Below are 20,399 nucleotides of genomic sequence, written 5' to 3'. Positions count from 1 at the left end.
CCTTTTGATGATATTACAGACCGTAGATCAGTGGTTCTCAAACTTTTTTTGTCATCCCCCACTTTGGACAAGGGGGAGTTTTCAAGCCCCACCTGCCCCCATCGCCCCAACAGAGCGCTAATGCCAAGCTTTAACATTTTCAAATGTATTGAATATCAAGTTGTATACATTCAAACTCAATAACATAAAATAACATCAAGTTCAATAATAAATAAAATAACTGTGCAGCTGTGGTATAACTTGCATCAAGTTCAATAATAAATAAAATAACTTCCATCAAGTTCAATAAATAAAACAAAAGTGTTATAACTTGCATCACGTTCAATAATAAATCAAAAAAAGTGTTATAACTTGCATCAAGTTCAATAATAAATCAAATAAAAGTGTTATAAATTGCATCAAGTTCAATAATAAATCAAATAACTTGCATCAAGTTCAATAATAAATCAAAAAAGTGTTATAACTAGCATCAAGTCCAATAATAAATAAAACAAAAGTGTTATAACTTGCATCAAGTTCAATAATAAATCAAATAAAAGTGTTATAACTTGCATCAAGTTCAATAATAAATCAAATAACTTGCATCAAGTTCAATAATAGATTAAAAAAAAATGTTATAACTTGCATCAAGTTCAATAATAAATCAAAAAAGTGTTATAACTTGCATCAAGTTCAATAATAAATCAAATAAAAGTGTTATAACTTGCATTAAGTTCAATAATAAATCAAATAACTTGCATCAAGTTCAATAATAAATCAAAAAAGTGTTATAACTTGCATCAAGTTCAATAATAAATAAAACAAAAGTGTTATAACGTGCATCAAGTTCAATAATAAATCAAATAAAAGTGTTATAACTAGCATCAAGTTCAATAATAAATCAAATAACTTGCATCAAGTTCAATAATAAATCAAAAAAAGTGTTATAACTTGCATCAAGTTCAATAATAAATCAAAAAAGTGTTATAACTTGCATCAAGTTCAATAATAAATCAAAAAAAGTGTTATAACTTGCATCAAGTTCAATAATAAATCAAAAATGTGTTATAACTTGCATCAAGTTCAATAATAAATCAAATAAAAGTGTTATAACTTGCATCAAGTTCAATAATAAATCAAATAAAAGTGTTATAACTTGCATCAAGTTCAATAATAAATCAAATAACTTGCATCAAGTTCAATAATAAATCAAAAAAGTGTTATAACTTGCATCAAGTTCAATAATAAATAAAACAAACGTGTTATAACTTGCATCAAGTTCAATAATAAATCAAATAAAAGTGTTATAACTTGCATCAAGTTCAATAATAAATCAAAAAAAGTGTTATAACTTGCATCAAGTTCAATAATAAATCAAAAAAGTGTTATAACTTGCATCAAGTTCAATAATAAATAAAACAAAAGTGTTATAACTTGCATCAAGTTCAATAATAAATCAAAAATGTGTTATAACTTGCATCAAGTTCAATAATAAATCAAATAAAAGTGTTATAACTTGCATCAAGTTCAATAATAAATCAAATAACTTGCATCAAGTTCAATAATAAATCAAAAAAGTGTTATAACTTGCATCAAGTTCAATAATAAATAAAACAAACGTGTTATAACTTGCATCAAGTTCAATAATAAATCAAATAAAAGTGTTATAACTTGCATCAAGTTCAATAATAAATCAAAAAAAGTGTTATAACTTGCATCAAGTTCAATAATAAATCAAAAAAGTGTTATAACTTGCATCAAGTTCAATAATAAATAAAACAAAAGTGTTATAACTTGCATCAAGTTCAATAATAAATCAAAAATGTGTTATAACTTGCATCAAGTTCAATAATAAATCAAATAAAAGTGTTATAACTTGCATCAAGTTCAATAATAAATCAAATAACTTGCATCAAGTTCAATAATAAATAAAATAAAAGTGCCACTTTGCAATCTCTGCAAAAAAAAAAGGAGGAGCTATGCATTTGGCAAGACAGGGCAAGTGACAGCACATTGCCCCAGGAGAGCTTCACTGTGAAACAGCACGGCTGTATGATCAGCTCCCATTTCCTCACACAGTGCAGAGAACAGTCGCACTTTCAATGATCGTGTTTTGATCAAATTTACCGCGCTCACAACATCTGTTAAAACCTCATTGAGTTCGGGGCTGAGCTGCCTTGACGGGAGTGCTTCCCGGTGAATGACACAGTGTGTGCCCGTCAGATTTTTGTTTCTCTGCAGGCGCTGGCTCTGGCTCGACGACCTTTGAGGTGCGAGTCACAAATGTATATATTTGTGTAATTGTGGTCCACACATTAGCTTGCTACCCATCCGCGCGAAAGTTTGTTCCGCTTAGCCCCGCCCCCATTAGTTACTGTTGCTATGTCTGTCAAACTTTCGCTCCTACCGAGAAATTTAAAGCCTCCAGTAAAAATAAGTACCGGCAATTTCCATTTATTTATATAGCGGATTTCATAGACAGAATCACAAAGTGATTTACAGTGTGTATAGAAAATGAAAGCATAGTAAAAAAAATAAAAATCTAAGAATATAATAATAAAAAAACAAATTTAAAGTGAAATTTCCTCCCGTTCCTCGCGCCCCACCTGTCATGTCTCTATTCCCCACCAGTGGGGAATAGAGACATGACACTTTGAAAAACGCTGCCGTAGATGGTGAAATCCCTAAATTCCTTGCAATAGCTGGTTGAGAAATGTTGTTCTTAAACTATTGGACAATTTGCTCAGGCATTTGTTCACAAGGTGGTGAATGACTGAGAATTTCATTTGAAGCTGCTTTTATACCCAATCATGGAACCCACCTGTTCCCAATTAGCCTGTTCACCTGTGGGATGTTCCAAATAAGTGTTTGATGAGCATTCCTCAACTTTCTCAGTCTTTTTTGCCGCTTGTGCCAGCTTTTTTGAAACATGTTGCAAGCATCAAATTCCAAATGAGCTAATATTTGCAAAAAATAACAAAGATTACCAGTTTTGAACATTAAATATCTTGTCTTTGCAGTCTATTCAATAGAATATAAGTTGAAAAGGATTTGCAAATCATTGTATTCTGTTTTTATTTATCATTTACACCACGTGACACCTTCACTGGTTTTGGGGTTTGTAAAAAGGCGTGTTTGGTGTGAAGAACCTTTGGTGTGAGAACAGAAGTGAAGATGTGGTCACACTATGGAGGCTGTTAAAGCTGCTAAAAAGGCACTAATTAGCACAGGTGTAACAGCTAGTGTAGTGTCCTAATACTTTTGTCCTGTCTTGTTTTTTGTATTTCATTTTATTCAAGCACATTCTCAACCAAATGTAATATACAGCTTTATGTTTGGTTTCATAATACTGTCATAACTCGTTTTCTTTAATAAGCCCTTCCAAAAGGTCAAAGACTGAATTCTACGAAAAACCAAATGCAGTTTTAATGAATACAGAAATAATCCAATGACTCCCTCCCAGAACAAAAACACATTTTATTGAGAATAATTGCAGTTATGTAGAAACCAATGGGAAATAATAAATCATTTTTGTCTAAGATGGACCCCGGATGCAGAGACAAGAGACAGGGCGTTGAAACAAAAATATTTGTTTATAATATAATATAATAAATAATATAATATAATGCGGTCTAAAAGGACCGTCAAAGTTGTCAGTGCTGAGCATAAATAGCCAGGGAGATAATCAGGTTCAGGTGTGCCCAGTGGGACTTACCCTTGATGAGGAAGGAAGTTCTGTGGAAACAAAACATGACAGGATGGAAAAGGCAGGAACAAAATAAGGAAGGCAGGCGAGCAAAGTAAAGACCCAACAAACATCGGTAACACTTCAGTATGGGGAACATATTCTAAGTAACAAAGACTTCATTTAGAGTTATTTGGACACTGGGGGAACATAGAAGGGTTAGGGTTACTAATAAGCAATCATTCTGCGGTTATTGAGTTACTTAGTTACTGGTTTACTGGTTGTATAACAAGGCCATGCAGAATAAGGCATTAATAAGTACTTAATAATGACTAGTTAAGAGACAATATGTTACTAATGTTCATGTTAATAAGCAACTAATTAATGGTGAATATGTTCCCCATACTAAAGTGTTACCAAACATCACTTCTTGAGACCATCTGTCACTTGACTTCTGGTGGTGGTTCCTTGTTTCCTGTCAGCGCTCTTATTTTGGTTCCCCTTCCTGCTTTTCTCCCTGAGCGCTTGTTTGCCTCACCTGTCCCTGATTGGCAGCCTGGCACACCTGCTTGCAGTTGCTCATTATGCCTGCCTCGCCTGTTCCTCAGTGCTCGAGATTTGACTATAGTTGACTATATAGTTGACTATATAGTTGACTATGTAGTTGACTATATAGTTGACTATATACTTGACTATATAGTTGACTATAGTTGACTATATAGTTGACTATAGTTGACTAAATAGTTGACTATAGTTGACTATATAGTTGACTATAGTTGACTATAAATGACTATATAGTTGACTATATAGTTGACTATATAGTTGACTATAAATGACTATATAGTTGACTATAAATGACTATATAGTTCACTATATAGTTGACTATATAGTTGACTATAGTTGACAATATAGTTGACTACAGTTGACTATATAATTGACTATAGTTGACTATATAGTTGACTATATAGTTGACTGTAGTTGACTTTAGTTTACTATAGTTGACTATATAGTTGACTATATAGTTGACTGTAGTTGACTGTATAGTTGACTATATAGTTGACTGGAGTTGACTATAGTTGACTATATAGTTGACTGGAGTTGACTATAGTTGACTGTATAGTTGACTGTATAGTTGACTATAGTTGACTATATAGGTGACTATAGTTGACTATATAGGTGACTATAGTTGACTATATAGTTGACTATACAGTTGACTATAGTTGACTATATAGGTGACTATAGTTGACTATATAGTTGACTATACAGTTGACTATAGTTGACTATAGTTGACTATAGTTGACTATATAGTTGACTATAGTTGACTATATAGTTGTCTATATAGTTGACTATCGTTGACTATATAGTTAACTATAGTTGACTATATAGTTGACTATAGTTGACTATATAGTTGATTATACAGTTGACTATATAGTCAACTTTAGTCAACTACAGTTGACTATATAGTTGACTATAGTTGACTATATAGTTGACTATATAGTTGGCTATATAATTGACTATAGTTGACTGTATAGTTGACTACAGTTGACTATATAATTGACTATAGTTAACTATATAGTTCACTATATAGTTGACTACAGTTGACTATATAATTGTCTATAGTTGACTATGTAGTTGACTATAGTTGACTATATAGTTGACTACAGTTGACTATATAATTGACTATAGTTGACTATATAGTTGACTGTATAGTTGACTGTATAGTTAACTATATAGTTGACTGTAGTTGACTATATAGTTGACTATATAGTTGACTGTATAGTTGACTATATAGTTGTCTATATAGTTGACTATCGTTGACTATATAGTTAACTATAGTTGACTATATAGTTGACTATATAGTTGATTATACAGTTGACTATATAGTCAACTATAGTTGACTATAGTTGACTATATAGTTGACTATATAGTTGGCTATATAGTTGACTGTATAGTTGACTATACAGTTGACTATAGTTGACTATATAGGTGACTATAGTTGACTATATAGTTGACTATACAGTTGACTATAGTTGACTATAGTTGACTATAGTTGACTATATAGTTGTCTATATAGTTGACTATCGTTGACTATATAGTTAACTATAGTTGACTATATAGTTTACTATAGTTGACTATATAGTTGATTATACAGTTGACTATATAGTCAACTTTAGTCAACTAAAGTTGACTATATAGTTGACTATAGTTGACTATATAGTTGACTATATAATTGACTATAGTTGACTGTATAGTTGACTACAGTTGACTATATAATTGACTATAGTTGACTATATAGTTGACTACAGTTGACTATATAATTGTCTATAGTTGACTATATAGTTGACTATAGTTGACTATATAGTTGACTACAGTTGACTATATAATTGACTATAGTTGACTATATAGTTGACTGTATAGTTGACTGTATAGTTGACTATATAGTTGACTGTAGTTGACTATATAGTTGACTATATAGTTGACTGTATAATTGACTATATAGTTGTCTATATAGTTGACTATCGTTGACTATATAGTTAACTATAGTTGACTATATAGTTGACTATAGTTGACTATATAGTTGATTATACAGTTGACTATATAGTCAACTTTAGTCAACTATAGTTGACTATAGTTGACTATATAGTTAACTATCGTTGACTATATAGTTAACTATAGTTGACTATATAGTTGACTATAGTTGACTATATAGTTGATTATACAGTTGACTATATAGTCAACTTTAGTCAACTATAGTTGACTATAGTTGACTATATAGTTGACTATATAGTTGGCTATATAGTTGACTGTATAGTTGACTACAGTTGACTATATAATTGACTATAGTTGACTATATAGTTGACTATATAGTTGACTACAGTTGACTATATAATTGACTATAGTTGACTATATAGTTGACTATATAGTTGACTGGAGTTGACTATAGTTGACTGTATAGTTGACTATATAGTTGACTGGAGTTGACTATAGTTGACTATATAGTTGACTGTATAGTTGACTGTAGTTGACTATAGTTGACCATATAGTTGACTATATAGTTGACTATATAATTGACTGTACAGTTGGCTATATACATTAGTTGTCTGTATAGTTGACTATAGTTGACTGTACAGTTGACTATATACATTAGTTGTCTGTATAGTTGACTATAGTTGACTGTATAGTTGACTATATACATTAGTTGTCTGTATAGTTAACTATAGTTGACTGTATAGTTGACTATATACATTAGTTGACTGTATAGTTGACTATATAGTTGACTGTAATTGCTGCCAAAGGTGCATCAACAAAGTATTGAACAAAGGGTCTGAACATTTATGTACATTTAGTTGCTTTTTTTTTTCTTTTCTTTTTTTTCATACATTTGCAAAAATAAACCTTTTCACATTGTCACAATGGGTTATTGTGTGTAGAACTGTGAGAACAAAAATAAATGTATTAGGCTGTGACATACTAAAATGTGTAAAGAGTGAATGCTGTGTAGATCCATGATGTGACAGAAACTGCTGTCAGACGCACTCTGACTTCATGTAGCAGAAGATGTCACTTGTGAGCCAACACTAAGTTCCTCCTGGAAATCAAAGTGTGGTCTTTTACAGTCCAATGAAGCAGCAGCTGTGTGTGTGTTCTTAAAGTGACACACACACACACACACACACACACACACACACACACACACACACACACACACACATACACACACACACACACGTGTCTGTCAGGAGGCGAGGATCAAGTCTGGTATTGATGATTCCTGTCTTTGGTCCTCAGGCAGTTTTCTGCGGCGCTGGCCGACCTGCACGAGGCGGCCAAGTTGTGTCCCAACAACCGCGAGATCCGCCGCCTGCTGGCCCGCGTGGAGGACGAGTGCAAGCAGATGCAGCGCGCTCAGACCAAAGGAAGCTTGGAGGCGGCCGCCGGCGCCTGCAGCCAAGCGTCGGGAGGCCAGGACTCTGACCAGGAGCACGAGGAAGACCAGGAGGACGAGGCTTCCGAGTGGAGCCAAAGAGACGGGCCGGATGAAGACAAGGGCGGGCAGACGGCGGCGGAGGCGTGCTGGTCCTTCAGCCGGGCGTGCGAAGACCATCACAACCCTGGCAGGCTTCCTCCTCACCGCTACCCCATGACCCCTCAGGGCCTGGTGCTGCAGACCACCAAGCAGGCCCAGATCGTCAAGACCAACCAACATGTAAGCTCGGCGCAGGCAGGGGGCGGAGCCAAATCCCAATACGCCCCCTCCAGCCCGTTACCCGGCCGACACATGCTGACGCCCGGCCCGGGAATCGACATCAGCCCGCTGCCCGGCGAGGAGGCGCCGTACGGGAAGCGCCTGACCCACGGCGAGGCCTCCTTCTCCTCCAAGGTCATGTCGGCGCACTCCGCCTCCTCTCTGGAGGTCTTCCCGGGTCCCGGTCCTCACCCTGAGTCCGGCAGCAGCATGCGCGTGTCCAGCTCCACCAGCAGCCTGGCGTCCAGCAGCAGCCTATCAGACAGCAGCAAACACGGCCAGCAGGACCACAAGCCCAGACCTTTCATGGGCGTCATAGACAAGACCGCGCGCTTCCAGCAGCCGCTCGCCCGCGCCGACGGCGAGCCGCCCTACGGGAAAGCGGCGAACGCTTACCAGGATCAGCACAGGCCTGCGGCCGCCACGAGCAGCGTGCAAAACGGCACGCAGCACGCCAAGGAGTTCTCCTTCTGCCAAGCCACCAACTGTTACAAAGAGTCCAAGCAGCACGCCTTCATGGACGCCAAGTCCAAACAGAGCGCCAACATCACGTCCATGAAGCCAAAGCGATCCTTTATCGAGTCCAACGTGTAGAAGCAAGATGGACACTCTGCACTGACGCTGGCTATGAGGGAGGAAGTAGAAGTGCTTATTCTTGTGCTGTTCTGCCTTCTCCTCTTCTACTTTTGACTCCCATGCACAACGCGGTTTAAAAAGTGTAAAAAGCACATTTGTTAAATATGTTTGTTTGTACATGACAAGAATCAACGTCTCTTTATCTGCTTGTTGTTGCTGTCTAGATTTTAATTTATTTACCAACGGCTTAAATGTAAGAGCAATATATTTGATATAGTTATTTTTGCACAGCTACTAAGACATTTTATTGGGTTTATTGAGTGCATGCAGTTTACACCATGTCTCATATGGAGTGTGCCAGTCACCACTTGCATATTACATGTCTGGTTTTAGTCTTGTGCCGTCACCTACTTCTGCTGCCATGGCAACCGCGGCAGGGAAATAAAAGACCCGCTGAGGGACAACAAACGCCTCAACTTTGGACTTCTTACCAAAAAAAATAAAAGCAGTGTGGTCATTCATATTTGACTTTCTTCTCTTGATGAAGACACTTTGATAAGAAGTTGTCATACTTCAATACACGTCTCCAGTGAGGGTTGGACCCTTTGTCACCGATTCTGTTCATAACTTTTATGGACAGAATTTCTAGGTGCAGTCAGGGCGTTGAGGGGATCTAGTTTGGTGGCTGCAGGATTAGGTCTCTGCTTTTTGCAGATGATGTGGTCCTGATGGCTTCATCTGGCCAGGATCTTCAGCTCTCACTGGATCGGTTCGCAGCCGAGTGTGAAGCGACTGGGATGGGAATCAGCACCTCCAAGTCCGAGTCCATGGTTCTCGCCCGGAAAAGGGTGGAGTGCCATCTCCGGGTTGGGGAGGAGACACTGCCCCAAGTGGAGGAGTTCAAGTACCTCGGAGTCTTGTTCACGAGTGGGGGAAGAGTGGATCGTGAGATCAACAGGCGGATCGGTGCGGCTTCTTCAGTAATGCGGACGCTGTATCGATCCGTTGTGGTGAAGAAGGAGCTGAGCCGGAAGGCAAAGCTCTCAATTTACCGGTTGATCTACGTTCTCATCCTCACCTATGGTCATGAGCTTTGGGTTATGACCGAAAGGACAAGATCACGGGTACAAGCGTCCGAAATGAGTTTCCTCCGCCAGGTGTCGGGTCTCTCCCTTAGAGATAGCTCTGCCATCCGGGAGGAGCTCAAAGTAAAGCCGCTGCTCCTTTACATGGAGAGGAGCCAGATGAGGTGGTTTGGGCATCTGGTCAGGATGCCACCCAAACGCCTACCGAGGGAGGTGTTTAGGGCACGTCCGACCAGTAGGACCCAGGACACAATGGGAAGACTATGTCTCACAGCTGGCCTGGGAACGCCTCGGGATCCCCCGGGAAGAGCTGGACGAAGTGGCTGGGGAGAGGGAAGTCTGGGCTTCCCTGCTTAGGCTGCTGCCCCCGCGACCCGACCTCGGATAAGCGGAAGATGGATGGATGGATGGATACTTCAATACATCAAGCACTTTTTGCGTGTAAATCTGGGAGATTTCCTTTCATATTCATGAATAATGTAGGGTTCTTTACCAGGGGCCAAGAATGACATGTAAATGGAGTTTTTACACAAAAGTCACAATATAATGATATACTTGTTCTTTTCAAGAGAGATTACAAAGGAAATTACAAGAAAAAAAAGTCACATTACAAGACTAAAGCTGTATTTCTTTTTAGGGGGAAAAGTTGTATTTTTTTCCTACAAAGCCAAAATTATGAAAAAAAAAAATAGAGGGTGGGTGTCAGAATAATACAAAAATAAATTCATATTTTTTCCAAAAAAATAAAACAATTTTATGATCATGAAAACATAGGAATAAGATGTTCGTATTACAAAATAAAATCTGATTTTTTCCCCCCCCCAACCAATAAGGGAAATAACTTGTGAACTCGGAGAGAACCAGGAGACGGCGTGCAGGTAAAGTCTTTATTCAACTCAAAATAGGAGGACGCAGTCATGCATGTAAAGGTTGCAAACGTCGTCACAATCCTCCAGCCCAGAGGAGCAGGCCGAAATAGCAGCCTGATTGGCAACTGCAAGCAGGTGTGCCAGGCTGCCAATCAGGCACAGGTGAGGGGAAAGGAGCGCTCGGAGGAGACATGCAGGAAGTGGAAATCAAATAAGAGCGCTGACAGGAAATAAACACAAACAGAAGTGAAGTGACAGATCGTCAAATAACTCTTGTTCCAATTACAAAAACAGTAGTCTTTTTTTTTTTCAACAAATCCCCGAATTGTGCAAAAATAACATTTTATTTGTAACAAAAGTCTAAAATAATTGCTGACTTTTTTTTTTCCAGTGACAAAAAAAATTCTATATCACAAACAGTACGATTAAAAAGTTGTACATTTATTATAACTTTTCACAAAAAATATATATTTCAAATTGTACCCCCCCACCCAATAATACGTCCCTTTTATTAAATTAAATTACAACTTTATCCCCCTATTATATTCATATTTTGTGATATTTTTATTATCTCACTCACTTTTGTCACGGCATTCATCTGTGCTGGGTGCGCCACTCCGGCTGCAGCAAGCGGCTGCATTCAATCATAATAATAATAAAATAACAATGGATTAGATTTTATATCGCACCTTTCTATTATTAGATACTCAAAGGGCTCACAGAGAAATGGGAACCCATCATTCATTCACACCTTGTGGTGGTAAGCTACATTTGTAGCCACAGCTGCCCTGGGGTAGATTTGACGGAAGCGAGGCTGCCAGTTTGCGCCGACGGCCCCTCCGACCACCACCTGTCATTCATCATTCATTCACCAGTGTGAGCGGCACCGGGGGCAAGGGTGAAGAGTCCTGCCCAAGGACACAACGGCAGCGATTTGGATGTCAAGAGGTGGGGAGTGAACCTGCATCCCTCAGGTTTCTGGCACGGCCGCTCTACCTCAATCATCAGCAGTCAACGCACCTGTCGCTGATGAGAGGACATGCCTTCTTAAGCCAGAGGAACCTGCTATCCTGGGCCAGAACATAGCTACCTGTTCCTGTACAGTAAGCCGAAATTCTCCAAGATATATGCATACTCTCTCTCTGTGTTTCTCCCCTTCCGTGTTGATTGGTCTCGTGTCCCCCTTGTCGTCTTCCAGCATCTTTTCCTCCGTTCCCGCGTTACGAGATGTGTGTCTCGTCTCCCTGTGTTCCCCTCTGGTTCTCTGGCCGCCCCTTTTGGATCTCGACCTCCTGCCTGGACACGGACTTTGACGCCTCTCTATTGATCCGACTTCCTGCCTGCTCACGGACCTCCGAGCCAGCCTTGCCCTTCTTTGGACTTCCGCCTCTCGCTCAACACTACTGGTAACACACTACAGTTAATTTTCCACACATAGTCGCACACCAGACATATTCTGGATTAGTCACACTCCATTGCCTTGTTTATAGTGTTTAATAATACATTTAGAGCTAAACGACAGTGTGTGCAGTCTTCCCCTGTACACACAACAATTTTCTTCAATATATATTATTTTCACTAAGATGATTTCTTATGAGTCGCACACAACATGATGAGAGTCAGAGTTGGGCACGCTTCCATCGACTTATGGCCATCTTCAGTGCTCTGTTGGGTGTGAGCAGGGTGGTCTTCAGGGGCAGGTTAGTCATGGGACTGCTTCTTTTCTTTCCTCTCAACCAGCTCTCCATGGACTCTCGCTCATAGGAAAACCCGTCTGTGGATTGTTACGATTGTTGTTATTATTAGATGTTGGACCACACACAAGTTAGACATGATGTTGTCACCTGCAGCGATGACAGGATCCTTCATCAGCTCTCTGCTGATGGGACACACAAACTCTTCGGGACAGTCGGGGGCGCTCTGCTCCACCTTCAGGGCCTCCACCCTCCCCAGGAGGCGAGCACGGAGGCGGGTGGACTCTAAGAAGACAAAAACGTTGTCACAGGGGGATTTTTACCACTGTGTTACATGGCCTTTCCTTTTAACAACACTCAGCAAACTGAACTGAGGAGACCAATTTTTGAAGCTTTTAAGGTGGAATTCTTTCCCATTCTTGCTTGATGTACAGCTTAAGTTGTTCAACAGTCCGGGGGTCTCCGTTGTGGTATTTTAGGCTTCATAATGCGCCACACATTTTCAATGGGAGACAGGTCTGGACTACAGGCAGGCCAGTCTAGTACCTGCACTCTTTTACTACGAAGCCACGCTGTTGTATCACGTGGCTTGGCATTGTCTTGCTGAAATAAGCAGGGGCGTCCATGATAACGTTACTTGGATGGCAACATATGTTGCTCCAAAACCTGTATGTACCTTTCAGCATTAATGGCGCCTTCACAGATGTGTAAGTTACCCATGCCTTGGGCACTAATACGCCCCCATACCATCACAGATGCTGGTTTTTACACTTTGCGCCTATAACAATCCGGGTGGTTCTTTTCCTCTTTGGTCCGGAGGACACGACGTCCACAGTTTCCAAAAACAATTTGAAATGTGTACTCGTCAGACCACAGAACACTTTTCCACTTTGCATCAGTCCATCTTAGATGAGCTCGGGCCCAGCGAAGTTGGCGGCATTTCTGGGTGTTGTTGATAAATGGCTTTGGCTTTGCATAGTAGAGTTTAACTTGCACTTACAGATGTAGCGACCAACTGTAGTTACTGACAGTGGTTTTCTGAAGTGTTCCTGAGCCCATGTGGTGATATCCTTTACACACTGATGTCGCCTTTTGATGCAGTACCGCCTGAGGGATCGAAGGTCACGGGCTTAGCTGCTTACGTGCAGTGATTTCTCCAGATTCTCTGAACCTTTTGATGATATTACGGACTGTAGATGGTGAAATCCCTAAAGTCCTTGCAATAGCTCGTTGAGAAATGTTGTTCTTAAACTGTTCAACAATTTGCTCACACATTTGTTGACAAAGTGGTGACCCTCGCCCCATCCTTGTTTGTGAATGACTGAGCATTTCTGCTTTTATACCCAATCATGGCACCCACCTGTTCCCAATTAGCCTGTTCACCTGTGGGATGTTCCAAATAAGTGTTTGATGAGCATTCCTCAACTTTCTCAGTCTTTTTTGCCACTTGTGCCAGCTTTTTTGTAACACGTTGCAGGCATCAAATTCATCCATCCATCCATTTTCTACCGCTTATTCCCTTTGGGGTCGCGGGGGGCGCTGGAGCCTATCTCAGCTACAATCGGGCGGAAGGCGGGGTACACCCTGGACAAGTCGCCACCTCATCGCAGGGCCAACACAGATAGACAGACAACATTCACACTCACATTCACACACTAGGGCCAATTTAGTGTTGCCAATCAACTTATCCCCAGGTGCATGTCTTTGGAGGTGGGAGGAAGCCGGAGTACCCGGAGGGAACCCACGCAGTCACGGGGAGAACATGCAAACTCCACACAGAAAGATCCCGAGCCCGGGATTGAACCCAAGACTACTCAGGACGTTCGTATTGTGAGGCAGATGCACTAATCCCTCTTCCACCGTGCTGCCCTGGCATCAAATTCCAAATGAGCTAATATTTGCCAAAAAGAACAAAGTTTTCCAGTTGGAACGTTAAATATCTTGTCTTTGCAGTCTATTCAATTGAATATAAGTTGAAAAGGATTTGCAAATCATTGTATTCTGTTTTTATTTACCATTTACACAACGTGACAACTTCACTGGGTTTGGGTTTTGTAAATATGGATTTTTATTTTATAAAGCCAGATTTTAGAATACGACATCTACCAAAGTTAAACCCTCAGACCATGTAGTGTAGTTGGAATGTTTGGCAGATTTTGCTATGCAGTGCTTTTAAAAGTGCAAAGTGGTGTTCAGCTTTACAGATGTCATGTGCGGGTGTTGTGATGACATCATGTTCTCCCACACACGATGTCGTCGTTTGCAAACAAAACCACGACTATAACCTGCGCTGCCGACACATTCTTTCCCCCATGACTCTTTGAGGTGTGTTGTATTCACTTCACTGAGGCATGCAGGGCCTGATGAGGTTAGAGGTTGCCATGACGACCGGCCGCTCTGACGGACACCTGGGCCGACCTTATGGCTGCCAATCATATTGTCACAGGATTACATAATAAAAAAAAAATATTTTTTGTGATTTGACGTCATTATTGTGTGTGTGTCTTTGATGAAAGCGGCTTATGTCTTGTTCGGCATCAAAGAGCAAAGCCCAACATATTATTAACGTGCTTTCATGTTCTGCCCTTCCTCACCGATTCCCATCTCCATCATCGTCTCCTTGCTTAGTCGGCTCAGCTGCGCCCCGTCAGTCTTGTTGGCCTGGAAGACCTGGAGAAGATCTTCCAGACTTTCCTCACGTAGCCAAGCCTGCACGTCCTCCTCGGACCATGCAGGCAGCGGAGGCCTGGAAAACATGGCCTGCGGCTCACTTCCTGTTAGACGCACACAAGACAAAAAGTGAGTGTCAAAGATCCTCTATGGTCTGCAAAGAGCAGACCATAGAGGATCTTTGACACTATCATCACTGACAGGAGACCTCTGCCCTCACTATGGACTGGACTCTCCCACTATTATGTTAGAACCACTATGGACTGGACTCTCACACTATTATGTTAGATCCACTATGGACTGGACTCTCACACTATTATGTTAGAACCACTATGGACTGGACTCTCACACTATTATGTTAGATCCACTATTGACTGGACTCTCCCACTATTATGTTAGAACCACTATGGACTGGACTCTCCCACTATTATGTTAGAACCACTATGGACTGGACTCTCACACTATTATGTTAGATCCACTATGGACTGGACTCTCCCACTATTATGTTAGAACCACTATGGACTGGACTCTCACACTATTATGTTAGATCCACTATGGACTGGACTCTCACACTATTATGTTAGATCCACTATGGACTGGACTCTCACACTATTATGTTAGATCCACTATTGACTGGACTCTCCCACTATTATGTTAGAACCACTATGGACTGGACTCTCCCACTATTATGTTAGAACCACTATGGACTGGACTCTCACACTATTATGTTAGATCCACGATGGACTGGACTCTCCCACTATTATGTTAGAACCACTATGGACTGGACTCTCCCACTATTATGTTAGAACCACTATGGACTGGACTCTCACACTATTATGCTAGATCCACTATGGACTGGACTCTCACACTATTATGTTAGATCCACTATTGACTGGACTCTCCCACTATTATGTTAGAACCACTATGGACTGGACTCTCCCACTATTATGTTAGAACCACTATGGACTGGACTCTCACACTATTATGTTAGATCCACTATGGACTGGACTCTCACACTATTATGTTAGATCCACTATGGACTGGACTCTCACTATTATGTTAGATCCACTATGGACTGGACTCTCCCACTATTATGTTAGATCCACTATGGACTGGACTCTCACACTATTATGTTAGATCCACTATTGACTGGACTCTCACAATGTTATGTTAGATCCACTATGGACTGGACTCTCACACTATTATGTTAGATCCACTATGGACTGGACTCTCACACTATTATGTTAGATCCACTATGGACTGGACTCTCACACTATTATGTTAGATCCACTATGGACTGGACTCTCACTATTATGTTAGATCCACTATGGACTGGACTCCCACTATTTTGTTAGATCCACTATGGACTGGACTCTCAATGTTATGTTAGATCCACTATGGACTGGACTCTCACTATTATGTTACATCCACTATGGACTGGACTCCCACTATTTTGTTAGATCCACTATGGACTGGACTCTCAATATTATGTTAGATCCACTATGGACTGGACTCTCACTATTATGTTAGATCCACTATGGACTGAACTCCCACTATTTTGTTGGATCCACTATGGACTGGACTCTCACACTATTATGTTAGATCCACTATGGACTCGACTCCCACTATTATGTTAGATCCACTATGGACTGGACTCTCACACTATTATGTTAGATCGACTATGGACTGGACTCTCACTATTATGTTAGATCCACTATGGACTGGACTCCCACAATATTATGTTAGATCAACTATGGACTGGACTAACACTATTATGTTAGATCCACTATGGACTGGACTCTCACACTATTATGTTAGATCCACTATGGACTGGACTCTCACTATTATGTTAGATCCACTATGGACTGGACTCCCACTATTATGTTAGATCCACTATAGACTGGACTCTCACTATTATGTTAGATCCACTATGGACTGGACTCTCACACTATTATGTTAGATCCACTATGTACTGGACTCTCACTATTATGTTAGATCCACTATGGACTGGACTCCCACTATTTTGTTGGATCCACTATGGACTGGACTCCCACTATTTTGTTAGATCCACTATGGACTGGACTAACACTATTATGTTAGCTCCACTATGGACTGGACTCTCACACTATTATGTTAGATCCACTATGGACTGGACTCTCACTATTATGTTAGATCCACTATGGACTGGACTCCCACTATTATGTTAGATCCACTATGGACTGGACTCTCACTATTATGTTAGATCAACTATGGACTGGACTCTCACACTATTATGTTAGATCCACTATGGACTGGACTCTCACACTATTATGTTAGAACCACTATGGACTGGACTCTCACACTATTATGTTAGATCCACTATTGACTGGACTCTCCCACTATTATGTTAGAACCACTATGGACTGGACTCTCCCACTATTATGTTAGAACCACTATGGACTGGACTCTCACACTATTATGTTAGATCCACTATGGACTGGACTCTCCCACTATTATGTTAGAACCACTATGGACTGGACTCTCACACTATTATGTTAGATCCACTATGGACTGGACTCTCCCACTATTATGTTAGAACCACTATGGACTGGACTCTCACACTATTATGCTAGATCCACTATGGACTGGACTCTCACACTATTATGTTAGATCCACTATTGACTGGACTCTCCCACTATTATGTTAGAACCACTATGGACTGGACTCTCCCACTATTATGTTAGAACCACTATGGACTGGACTCTCACACTATTATGTTAGATCCACTATGGACTGGACTCTCACACTATTATGTTAGATCCACTATGGACTGGACTCTCACTATTATGTTAGATCCACTATGGACTGGACTCTCCCACTATTATGTTAGATCCACTATGGACTGGACTCTCACACTATTATGTTAGATCCACTATTGACTGGACTCTCACAATGTTATGTTAGATCCACTATGGACTGGACTCTCACACTATTATGTTAGATCCACTATGGACTGGACTCTCACACTATTATGTTAGATCCACTATGGACTGGACTCTCACACTATTATGTTAGATCCACTATGGACTGGACTCTCACTATTATGTTAGATCCACTATGGACTGGACTCCCACTATTTTGTTAGATCCACTATGGACTGGACTCTCAATGTTATGTTAGATCCACTATGGACTGGACTCTCACTATTATGTTACATCCACTATGGACTGGACTCCCACTATTTTGTTAGATCCACTATGGACTGGACTCTCAATATTATGTTAGATCCACTATGGACTGGACTCTCACTATTATGTTAGATCCACTATGGACTGAACTCCCACTATTTTGTTGGATCCACTATGGACTGGACTCTCACACTATTATGTTAGATCCACTATGGACTCGACTCCCACTATTATGTTAGATCCACTATGGACTGGACTCTCACACTATTATGTTAGATCGACTATGGACTGGACTCTCACTATTATGTTAGATCCACTATGGACTGGACTCCCACAATATTATGTTAGATCAACTATGGACTGGACTAACACTATTATGTTAGATCCACTATGGACTGGACTCTCACACTATTATGTTAGATCCACTATGGACTGGACTCTCACTATTATGTTAGATCCACTATGGACTGGACTCCCACTATTATGTTAGATCCACTATAGACTGGACTCTCACTATTATGTTAGATCCACTATGGACTGGACTCTCACACTATTATGTTAGATCCACTATGTACTGGACTCTCACTATTATGTTAGATCCACTATGGACTGGACTCCCACTATTTTGTTGGATCCACTATGGACTGGACTCCCACTATTTTGTTAGATCCACTATGGACTGGACTAACACTATTATGTTAGCTCCACTATGGACTGGACTCTCACACTATTATGTTAGATCCACTATGGACTGGACTCTCACTATTATGTTAGATCCACTATGGACTGGACTCCCACTATTATGTTAGATCCACTATGGACTGGACTCTCACTATTATGTTAGATCAACTATGGACTGGACTCTCACACTATTATGTTAGATCCACTATGGACTGGACTCTCACACTATTATGTTAGAACCACTATGGACTGGACTCTCACACTATTATGTTAGATCCACTATGGACTGGACTCTCCCACTATTATGTTAGAACCACTATGGACTGGACTCTCACACTATTATGTTAGATCCACTATGGACTGGACTCTCACACTATTATGTTAGATCCACTATGGACTGGACTCTCACACTATTATGTTAGATCCACTATTGACTGGACTCTCCCACTATTATGTTAGAACCACTATGGACTGGACTCTCCCACTATTATGTTAGAACCACTATGGACTGGACTCTCACACTATTATGTTAGATCCACTATGGACTGGACTCTCACACTATTATGTTAGAACCACTATGGACTGGACTCTCACACTATTATGCTAGATCCACTATGGACTGGACTCTCACACTATTATGTTAGATCCACTATTGACTGGACTCTCCCACTATTATGTTAGAACCACTATGGACTGGACTCTCCCACTATTATGTTAGAACCACTATGGACTGGACTCTCCCACTATTATGTTAGAACCACTATGGACTGGACTCTCACACTATTATGTTAGATCCACTATGGACTGGACTCTCCCACTATTATGTTAGATCCACTATGGACTGGACTCTCACACTATTATGCTAGATCCACTATGGACTGGACTCTCACACTATTATGTTAGATCCACTATTGACTGGACTCTCCCACTATTATGTTAGAACCACTATGGACTGGACTCTCCCACTATTATGTTAGAACCACTATGGACTGGACTCTCACACTATTATGTTAGATCCACTATGGACTGGACTCTCACACTATTATGTTAGATCCACTATGGACTGGACTCTCACTATTATGTTAGATCCACTATGGACTGGACTCTCCCACTATTATGTTAGATCCACTATGGACTGGACTCTCACACTATTATGTTAGATCCACTATTGACTGGACTCTCACAATGTTATGTTAGATCCACTATGGACTGGACTCTCACACTATTATGTTAGATCCACTATGGACTGGACTCTCACACTATTATGTTAGATCCACTATGGACTGGACTCTCACACTATTATGTTAGATCCACTATGGACTGGACTCTCACTATTATGTTAGATCCACTATGGACTGGACTCCCACTATTTTGTTAGATCCACTATGGACTGGACTCTCAATGTTATGTTAGATCCACTATGGACTGGACTCTCACTATTATGTTACATCCACTATGGACTGGACTCCCACTATTTTGTTAGATCCACTATGGACTGGACTCTCAATATTATGTTAGATCCACTATGGACTGGACTCTCACTATTATGTTAGATCCACTATGGACTGAACTCCCACTATTTTGTTGGATCCACTATGGACTGGACTCTCACACTATTATGTTAGATCCACTATGGACTCGACTCCCACTATTATGTTAGATCCACTATGGACTGGACTCTCACACTATTATGTTAGATCGACTATGGACTGGACTCTCACTATTATGTTAGATCCACTATGGACTG

General features: G+C 40.4%; 2 protein-coding genes across 4 annotated transcripts in view; one reads left to right on the top strand and one right to left on the bottom strand.

Moving 5' to 3' along the window:
* Window positions 1-9,007, top strand: part of LOC133613775 (protein TANC1-like) — a 256,853-nt gene extending 247,846 nt beyond the window's left edge. For all 3 annotated transcript variants that reach the window (XM_061971555.1, XM_061971553.1, XM_061971554.2), the window contains one exon: window positions 7,454-9,007. In XM_061971555.1, the coding sequence (XP_061827539.1) occupies window positions 7,454-8,504 (1,051 nt within the window). In that variant the 3' untranslated portion in view covers window positions 8,505-9,007. The remainder of the gene's footprint in view (window positions 1-7,453) is intronic.
* A 2,876-nt stretch (window positions 9,008-11,883) lies between these two features.
* The window catches only part of LOC133613777 (WD repeat, SAM and U-box domain-containing protein 1-like), a 90,009-nt gene continuing 81,493 nt past the window's right edge, over window positions 11,884-20,399 (bottom strand). The window contains exons 13-15 of the mRNA XM_061971557.2: window positions 14,729-14,908; window positions 12,285-12,419; window positions 11,884-12,214 (exon numbers count right to left, since the gene is read on the bottom strand). Coding sequence (XP_061827541.2) covers window positions 12,060-12,214; window positions 12,285-12,419; window positions 14,729-14,908 — 470 coding nt within the window. The 3' untranslated portion in view covers window positions 11,884-12,059. The remainder of the gene's footprint in view (window positions 12,215-12,284; window positions 12,420-14,728; window positions 14,909-20,399) is intronic.

The sequence above is a fragment of the Nerophis lumbriciformis genome, linkage group LG13, assembly GCF_033978685.3.
Source record: "Nerophis lumbriciformis linkage group LG13, RoL_Nlum_v2.1, whole genome shotgun sequence".
Classification (NCBI taxonomy): Eukaryota; Metazoa; Chordata; class Actinopteri; order Syngnathiformes; family Syngnathidae; genus Nerophis; species Nerophis lumbriciformis.
Note: the sequence above shows the minus strand (reverse complement) of the source record. Positions and strands in the feature narration are given on the sequence as shown.